The sequence below is a fragment of the Cyrtonyx montezumae genome, unplaced genomic scaffold (genome assembly GCF_038088225.1).
Source record: "Cyrtonyx montezumae isolate F1298 unplaced genomic scaffold, pur_monq_1.0 scaffold_36, whole genome shotgun sequence".
NCBI lineage: Eukaryota > Metazoa > Chordata > Aves > Galliformes > Odontophoridae > Cyrtonyx > Cyrtonyx montezumae.
In genome coordinates this window covers 12,050,431-12,059,805 of record NW_027072041.1, presented here as the reverse complement: position 1 = coordinate 12,059,805, position 9,375 = coordinate 12,050,431, and the positions used below count along the sequence as shown (strand labels likewise).

Genomic DNA, 9,375 nt, shown 5'->3' with positions numbered 1-9,375 from the left:
TCTTACATATTCAGCTCTCGTTTTTGACATATGCTTGTAAAAAATCACAGTCATTTCCTATTTGCAAAAGCATCAACAAGAAGGAAGCAACTGTCGTTTTGCGTTTTGCATCTTGACATGATCAGTCCTGTTCTGTATCCTGCACATACGCACTGCATAACACAAGCAAAACAGCAGATCGTTTCACTAATACGTAGAGAGCTGCCAGATGCAATTGTTTGATCACTGTTGCTGAGAACTGTTCCTATCTAACTCACCTCTGCACTGCTGATAAGATGTGCCACATGCACAGCCCTGCCCTTGTGCCTTGCATTTCACTGCGTTCCTTCCAAGCTGACCACACAGACTCCACGCAAGACCATCGCTTGAGCAGAGTGGTTTTGGATGGGATATGTAGAAGCAACCCAGCGACAGGCCCTCCTCTCACCTCCTCCTCAGAGCAGGATCCTGGTTTCCTAGAGACAGCAGCAAACACAGTGCACTGGCGGCAGCAGCCAGCACCGAGCTGGGACGGTGACCCTGCTGCCCTCCTGCTCCTGCTGCAACATGCTACGAAGGCAAGTCTGTGTGTATTTAGATCTCATCTCAGTGAAAGGCATTTTGCCCACTGCCCAGGGACAGGATTTACGTGAGTTTAGAGGCAGGTGCTTTCTTTGCTTGATGCTGTTTTTCTTGCAAACTGGCTGACAACTGCTGGGGAGGTTGGACTTGGTGTTACCCTGGTTTCCTTGTCAATTGCTTTCTGGAGCTCTGGCTGTGCAGGATTAATGTTCATGTGATTAAATATGAGGTTCCAAAAGAGAAAGGGAAAGGAAACTACCGATTTCAGGCTATGGTATTCTTCAGTAATCCCATGGCTTTCCTCAGACTTTGTCTCTCAGGGTACAGTTTTGAGTGACATTCTGTTAGTCTCTATGAATTTAAAGTCTTTTTGTGAACAAAGAGGTTTATATGCTAAACTGCAGTTGCCTGAGGATGTGCTGCCCATGTAGCATTGACTCCAGAATTCTTGTAACCCTTTACCACTGCTTCTCATAAGGAGCTGTAGCACTGTGTAGTTTATGCATTCATAAATGAGATTTTCTGGCTATGAATTTCAGTCTTGCTTTGACATGCCTTGTTTTGCCATGTTTATGCTGTTTAACAAAACCTGCTGCTTTTTCCTCTAAGACCATAGAGCCATAGAATAATAGAGTTGTTTGAGCTGGAAGGGACCCCTAAAGGCTATCTAGTACAACTCCTGCACTGAAGAAGAACACCTACAACTCCATCAGGTGCTCAGAGCCCCATTCAGTGTGACTTTGAATGTCTCCAAGGATGGGACATCCACCACCTCTCTGGCACCAGTGCCTCACTACCCTTGTTGAAAAAAACTTCCTTCCTTCTATCCAGTCTAAATCTCTCCTCTTTTAGTTTGAAACCATCTCCCCTTGCTCCACAATTAGACCCTAAAAAAGTGTCCCCTCTTAAAAAAGTGACCCTAAAAAGATTATTGGCCCCCCATTTAGTTACTATAAGGCTGCTTTCAGGTCTCCCCGGAGCCTTCTCTTCTCTAGGCTGAACAGCCCCAGCTCTCTCAGCCTGTCCTTGTAGCAGAGGTGTTCCATCCTTTGGGTAATTTTTGTGGCCTTCCTCTGGATATGTTCCAAAGGTCCACATCTCTCCTGTACTGAGGACTCCATATCTTTATACAGTACACTAGGTGATATCTCACCAGTGGAGAGTAGAGGGGCAGGTTCACCTCACTCAACCTGCTGGCCATGCTTCTTTCCGTGCATCCCAGGATATAGTTAGCTCTCTGGGCTTAAAAGGAACGTATTTGCTGGACTGGCAGCCTGGGGAGCAAGGGGCTTGCTGCGCATTTCCATGTCAGGCATGACCCTGCAGCTGTGACCACTGCTGCTGACATCCTCCTCATGGAGGCAGTTCAGCCGGACAAGAGCAGGATCTTTGATCCTGGGTTTGGAATCAGATTTTTCTCTGGGAAATCAGCCCCTCTTTCACACCCTGTTGTTTCTGGCCATTTTATTAAGGCATAGGAACAAAAGTCTATCTCAGCAGAGACAGCATACTGCTCTGAAAAATATCTAAAAAGGACAGAGTGTGTGATTAAAGCCCACCTGAAACTGTCACCTGAGCGCTTCAGGCAGCAATGGACAGAGCAGCAGCGACAGCAAAATCATTTCCTGGTGCTCTATACACATGAACGCTCAAGTCTGGACTCTAACTGCACAGGAATGTACAGCTGACTCCTCTGAGATCCAATTTGCTTAGCCTTTTAGGTTATCCTTATTTGCACCTTCATTTCAGAAGCTTTTCAACCTTCAAACTAGTTAAAGTGTTTACAAGTATTGATTTGTCCTTGCAAACAAGACTACAGGACTGAAGCTTACAAGTAAAAGGGGATAAATTCCTGCAATTATACTTTTGCCAAAATTACAAATTTTGTGCAGGCCAAATCCATGCACTGAGTGATACTACAGACTGGCTTCTCTCAAATTACTTTCTAGTTTAAGGTGTTCTGTGTACATTTGATATCTCTGCTTTTAGATAATTATGCCACCAATTTTCTGTAGTGATAGAATGTGAGGGAAATTGTATTACTAATCTTGAGATTTTGCAAGTGGTGGAAATGCAATAAATTATAAGGGTTTTGCTGCATTTTTGGGGGGATTTGATGCCACGTCAAAACACAAGTTGGGACCAATCGCTCAAGGTTGTATCCTGTGTTTAGCTGCTGGAAGATTACTTGATGAAATGTGTCATGTGGGAAGTCCAGCCAGATGAGAGCCCCCAGGGTTTTGCTACCTAAGGAAGCTGAAGTAATCAAGCTAAGGGATGCACCGACAGCGCAGCCAAGGAGAAAAGGCTGACTTGTCCCAGCCTGACACTCATATCCCCAGACCAGCTATAATGTTGGTGTTGTCCATACACACTGAGTCCCCTGCTTGGTTTGCATGGCCTTGGCAAGAACCACAGCCACCATGCAGCTGCCTGCATGCCAGGATACAGCTTCTAGCTTAATGACAGGCACTGCTGTTAGCACTCAAAATACGAGTGATTTTCCCAGAAAGTACTCATTAGTGCTTGTTTTCCCTGCTGTTAAATGGTGTGCTCAACAGTACCAAATAACATACTCAACAAGTCTAAGCAGAGCTCTGTGAGGCATGCCAGATCAACTGCTTGCTTTGCTATGGGAAAAAGTAGTTCATCTTTCAGTCTGGTTTAAATAAAAATGCAGGAGATGGATCCTGGGCATAGCAGTGGCCTGATGGAACCATTTGCTGAGCTCCTTAGATCTTTATCATTGCTTAGAAACCTTCCATTCAGCAGATGTTATCAAGCAATTGATAACGAGAGCATCAGCATTATTTAATTCATAACAGAAACAGTTAGGCAATGCTAACAAAACATATCTGTGGATATACTACAAAACCTTCATGATTGGCTTAAGCAAGGAACATGCCTGAGGTTAAATTCATCAAATACTTCCTACTCACCACCATTTCTGGCTGCCAGCCCTTTACCCACTGCTTTGCACTCTGTGCTCTGCTGCTTCTTGGGGAACAGTTTTGAGGAGAAAGGGTTTTGGCCTCAAACCCAACACTCATTGTCACTATGGCATGGGGTTGGATGGCCTCATGCAGTGTTTTAGGTCATCTCTTGTGTGACAGTGCTACAGTCCAGAAAGCCATCATCACATCTGCGTGCTTTACCCAGATTATAGCCACGTTATGCTGCACTTAGCGATGTCACATCCCCAGTTATTTTGCTGTACACTTTATTTAGTGGGAAGTTGTATATGTCTGTTGTGTGTGGATTATTTAAGGGACTATTCAACAGCTATGTAATTACATGCCTATTTTATGGTCTCATTTCTCTTCATGCAAAAGACTTAATAATGATTTATTTGATCAATAGTAGCAGTGAGGTAAGTGCTTTGCAGCATATAATATAAAAACCAGCTAATAATTCATAGGTTTCATAAATATGTAATAACTAAAAGTAAACTAATTGACATATTTGACCTTGGCTTGTTTGTAGCTTCAAGGGATAATAATTTTAGAAAAGGCCCCTTAAATTCAATACCCTTGGACATACATCACTATTTACATCTGTATTCTCAGTACACTTGGACATACATCATTATTTACATCTGATTTCGTATAGATACCAAGAGAAGAGTCACATCACTGACCGTTTTATTTGGCAAGTTACTTTGAGAACAAGGTAAATAAATTGAACTCACCATCTTGCAGAGCTCATTGAATCCCAAGTTAGAGTCTCTCCAGGGGTAACCTTGGCTGTCGTACCATAATTATGAAACACAATGCCACGCTGCCTTGTGCAGTTGGTCCCACTCCACGAGCGGAGGAGTGTTGTTCAGCATAGAAAAGTGTTTGTGTCAGACAGCTGACTTCTGTGGCATCCTTTCTACAAGGCAGAAAAACGCAAATAGGAGCTGAATGATTTGTAAAGAAGTACTGTGAGACTGCAGCCAAGTAATGCACTTTCTCAGAACTTCCAAGGCACCTCTGGAGTTCCATGTTGAGGTTATGAATGGCAGCAGCTGCTCCACACTATTATGGCTGCCTTGTTCTACAGACGTGTTTTGTTCTTCTGATGAAAGTGTGCTCCAAACCTCACTTCTCCTTTCCAAGCTGCCGATGCTGGCTTCCTCCAGGCCTTATGCATTCTTGCCTGAAAACAGCTGGAAGCATTTTTCTGAAATAAGATATCTATGTTTCCTGTGATCTGGGCAAGGACTGGCTTGGAAAGCCTATTTGGAGAGCTGTGGGGCACACGAAGCTCCTGATTTCTCCTTGCTCAGCCGTACATGTCAGCCCACATGCATACTGTGTGTTTCATAGACAGACAATAAATATCATAATTGTCTTTTAATTGTGAGCTCCCAGATAGTCCAACTCCTGACTGCACGGCATCACCCAAAATCAAACCCTGTGTCTGAGAGCAGTGTCCAAATGCCCCTGGAACTCCAGCACTGTGTCCGTGCCCACTGCCCTGTGCAGCCTGTTCCATGCCCACTGCCCTCTGATGCAGACCCTGTCCTGGACCCCCAGCTGCCCCTCCTGACACAGCTCCATGTCGTTCCCTTCAGCCCCGTTGCTGTCCCCAGAGAAGAGATCAGTTATGGTCAGACCAACAAGCCTTGTCTCTGGCATACGAAATAACACAAGCCTATATCTCAACATTTCACTAGCTGAGAGATTAAGAACTATTCTCAAGATTTTGATGCTCATTTTTTTCCTCTTTTTTTCCTCTTTTTTTTTTAATTGTCCAAGCATGATGCATTAAGCTATTAGCTTTAATATTAGACTCTTCAAGGTCACCCATCTCAGAGCAGGAGAATTTAACAGCTTGCCAGTTTCCCTGCTCCTAAATGGTGTTTGGAGCTGCTGCCAGCACAGAGGATGCTGTGTCTAACTGCCACTGATAGGAGAAAAGAGAAACTAAGAATACATGTCTACCTTTGAGCATTTATGTATAGACATTTTTCCCCATACTGAAGTGGGAAATGTTTAGATTAACTGAGCTAGTGGGGAACTAATGAACTCTCAGATTAGCCTACTGCAACACTGCTGCATGTAACCTGCAATGTTACTCAGTAAATATCTGCAGGCTTTTTCAAGATCCCTGTTAAAAATAAATAAATAAATAAACTTTCACCTTCTATGTGGACAAATCGGTTGTGTGTTTCACATAGTTCTTAGAATTAGCCTTGGTTGTTATTTTTTCAGCAGAACTTCTGCACAGGAGGTACTGTCCCTAACTGTTAGAAAGGATAGAAAAAATGTTCATCTGGATTCCTGGGAAAGAAGCATTTTCTTTAATGCTTCAGTGAAGGGCAGGCTGACCTAAATCACTCCCAGTGGGTGAATATTTACAGGATGCACAGTCAATGGCAAATTGCTGATCAGTTATTATTGAAACTCCTGCTTGGATACTGATTTCCAAAAGCCAAACAAAAGAAGTGACTTAAGAAATAACCAAGTGAATGACCTCAGTCACGCAACTGCTCCTTCTGGACAGGAGCCATTTTTCAGCTGTGAGGAACACTTCTGCTGTCTCAGCCCTGTCCTGGTTCAACCAGTGAGCATCGTGCTGCAGCTGACTCCTAGCACTGCACAGGGATGGTGCTGGAAGCAGACATGCTGCTGAGAAGATCTCTATGCAAAGGATAGTGGCACTTTCCTGGAACAACACCCAAGAGATGGATTCTTCACTTAGATCATAGTCGTAATATTCTCTCCAAAGTCCCTGTTGGCCAGAAAAAGTCCATGTTCTGTCCAAGCCACAGCCTCACACAGTGTGAAAGAAATGAGCAGTGATCTGCATCCAGTGACAACACTGCAGGCTCATGTAATTCAAAGATGCATGTTAGTTACTCGGCACCATGAAATGCCATTGTGACACATATCACTCTTTTTTGGCACAATAGAGGAAATGTGTAAAGGCAAACTGATGAACTGCACTTGATATCGCATTTAATACATTCTTTCTTTCTCTGAATTTTTGTGATATTTTCTTGCTTTCTCTTTAACCCTGTGTACTACAAGCTTAAGACTGGTTTCCCAAAGTTAGAACTGTAGCTTTGCATTCAGAAAATTCCATTAGGAAGTGTTCATTGTCCCAGTAATGAAACAAAGACTTTACAATATTAGTGAAATTCCCTCATTTATTATAATTTTTTTTTAATTATTATATTTTTTTTTTCTCAGGAGTAACAAAAACAAAAAAATAGTCAGGAAATACAGCATCTGGAGGTATTTTCTGTATTAGCCTTAGAGACGTGGAACTATTGGAGCACACCCAAAGGAGGGACACCAAAATGATCCAAGAGATGGAACACCTCTGCTGGGAGGACAGGTGGAGAGAGCTGGGGCTGTTCAGCCTGGAGGAGAGAAGGCAGCAAGGAGTCCTGAGAGTGGAGATGTGAGAATGGCCTCTCAGACTCTACCGCGGGGCTGTAAGAAAGAAGGGGACTGATTCTTAAGCAGGGTCTGTTGTGATAGAACAAGGGGAAACAGGTTCATACTAAAGGAGGGGAGATTTAGAGTGGATTTAAGGAAGAACATTTTTTCAGCCAGGGTGATGAGGCACTGTGGCACAGGCTGCTCAGGGAGGCCATGGATGCCCTGTTCCTGGAGATATTCAAAGGCAGGCTGAATGGGACTCTGAGCACTTGATCTAGCAGTTCGTTCCAGGGGCTTGGAGTAGATGACCTTAATGGTCCCTTCCAACTCAAACAACTCTATGATCCTATGATTCTATGATTTGAACCTTTCCCTTCTTGATGCGCACTGTTTCCTTATAAGTGCCCCTGCACTGCTGTTAACCTGATTTCCAAGAGCAATGAAGTGTGTTGTTCCACTTTCCCCTCTCTCTTTATTCGTTTTATGATTTTTGAATTCCTCAGGCATTTCAAACAGATCTGCTGGAGTCTTAAGAGTTCAGAGGCTTTGAATTTCCAGAAGATTTCAATAGAGTCAGTAGCCATGTAGAGCTAAAATTAAGTGCTACTGCTGGTTTCTGCTGAAACCAGAATGAAAGGATCATTCATTTGTCTTTATTTTATTATCTTTTTTGTTTTATTTTAGACTTCTGAGCAGCGGTAAGTGGGAGCACAAGGACTTGCCATCTTGGTGGGTGGCAGTGGGCTTTTGCAGCTGGGTAATGGCAGGAGAGGGAAGCTTCAGGAGGGGTGGTAGAGCTGGAGGCATGGATAGAGGGGTGGGAAAGCTGGCAGGAAGTGTGGAAAGGAATGGGGGTCACTTCAGTGGGTGAGTGTGACACCTGACTTCGGGAAGCCTGTTCACAGGGCAGCTTTTTGAGTGGACCTCTACCAGATGTTAGAGCATGGCCTCCAACACATTGTGACGAGGCAATGGTAAGACCTGGCTTTCTCTCTCACAGAGATTTCCAGAGAAGGGACAAGAACCTGCCCAGATGCATGGGGACTGCAAATACATTTGTATCTCTCAGTGACGCTCATCAAAGGCAGGGGAGAGGCTGAGGTTGTGATATAGAAGTGCTTTAATCCTTCTTGGTGAAATGAAAGCATCAGGACCTCCAGGTCCTACCTTTGTGCTCCTCTCCTCCCACTTTCTGCTCCTGTCACTCCTCAGGCCCAGTCCCACTCAGCTGGTTCTGCATCTCCACTTAGTTCCCTTCACTCTCTTGAACATTCACTCCATGGGCTCTGGGTTGGGGATATCCTTGGCACAGCCAGTTCCTTGTGGCTCTTAACCTTGCAAGAACACACAGTACAGCACAGTGTTCAGAGCTCATCCAGGGTCAGGGAGTTTTTAATCTCTATTTCCTCATAGCATCTCTGCTGGCTGCTTCAGGCCTTTAACCTTCACCTATAGATGAGAGCATTGCATATGCTTTGGCCCTGAGCCCCACTGGACATAGCTTGGCCTACAGAAAGCATCTTAGGAGCAGTGGTGGAAGTGCTTATAGGGTATGAAATCCCAGAGAACTGAAAGCCCCAGCTTCTCCTCCTAGGGGTTAATTACAGTTGATAATAATAAACAACATGTTCAGAGCAGCAGTTTGCAGGGCTAGTTTGCAGCACACACTCAGCTCTTCTGATTGAGGTCAATAATAAATCAAAAAGTGCCTTGGACTTCTTAAATCTATTTTAGTTCTACTACAGCAAAATAAAAGCAAAGCTAATATTCTAACTTTAAATTAAAAGGCCAACACAGTTTGTAGCAGAAGTTAATTTAATATTGGCTCTTAATCTTTGGCAAATCTGCCCAAACTGACAGAGCACTGAGAATATTTTATTACCCTCATTATGCATACGAGCATTCAAAATGATGCAAAGTGACAGATTATGATCAAAAGGCTTGTAACAATGTGGAAAATATTTATGGAAGATGATGTGAAGTTTCCATCCTGTGCTTCCAGATGCTAGCACTGAGAGCATCACTTAAAGACTTCAAGCTGTTGACAGCTTCTTTGGGTTGGGATGGGGCAGCTGGTGCTCCTTGGCCAGTGACATGAAATGGCCCAAATTCCACATCTTTTGGGTGCTGCTGTGACAAGCATCCTCAGGCCATTCACGGGGCACTTAGGACAGTGGCTGTGGCAACAACACCTCTCATTAGCTTGTTGGCTCACCACTACTTTTGAAAAGATTTTCTTTTTTTCTCTTCTTTTCATTGCCTCCTTAGCTCTCCCTCTCACGCTGGTCTGGCACCCACTGGAAGCCAGTCTGACACACTCACCTGACAAAAAAAAAGCAATTTAGCCAAGAGCCAAACACCAAAAGGAACAATATTCTGCTGCATAAACAAATGGAGTCAAACCATGGATGCTCAGAAGGCACTTCAGCTGTTGTTAAGT

At 43.9% G+C, this 9,375-nt stretch overlaps 1 protein-coding gene across 1 annotated transcript in view; it reads left to right on the top strand.

Moving 5' to 3' along the window:
* Window positions 1–284: 284 nt before the first annotated feature.
* Window positions 285–9,375, top strand: part of FAM81B (family with sequence similarity 81 member B) — a 30,136-nt gene continuing 21,045 nt past the window's right edge. The window contains exons 1-2 of the mRNA XM_065745474.1: window positions 285–557; window positions 7,620–7,633. Coding sequence (XP_065601546.1) covers window positions 285–557; window positions 7,620–7,633 — 287 coding nt within the window. The remainder of the gene's footprint in view (window positions 558–7,619; window positions 7,634–9,375) is intronic.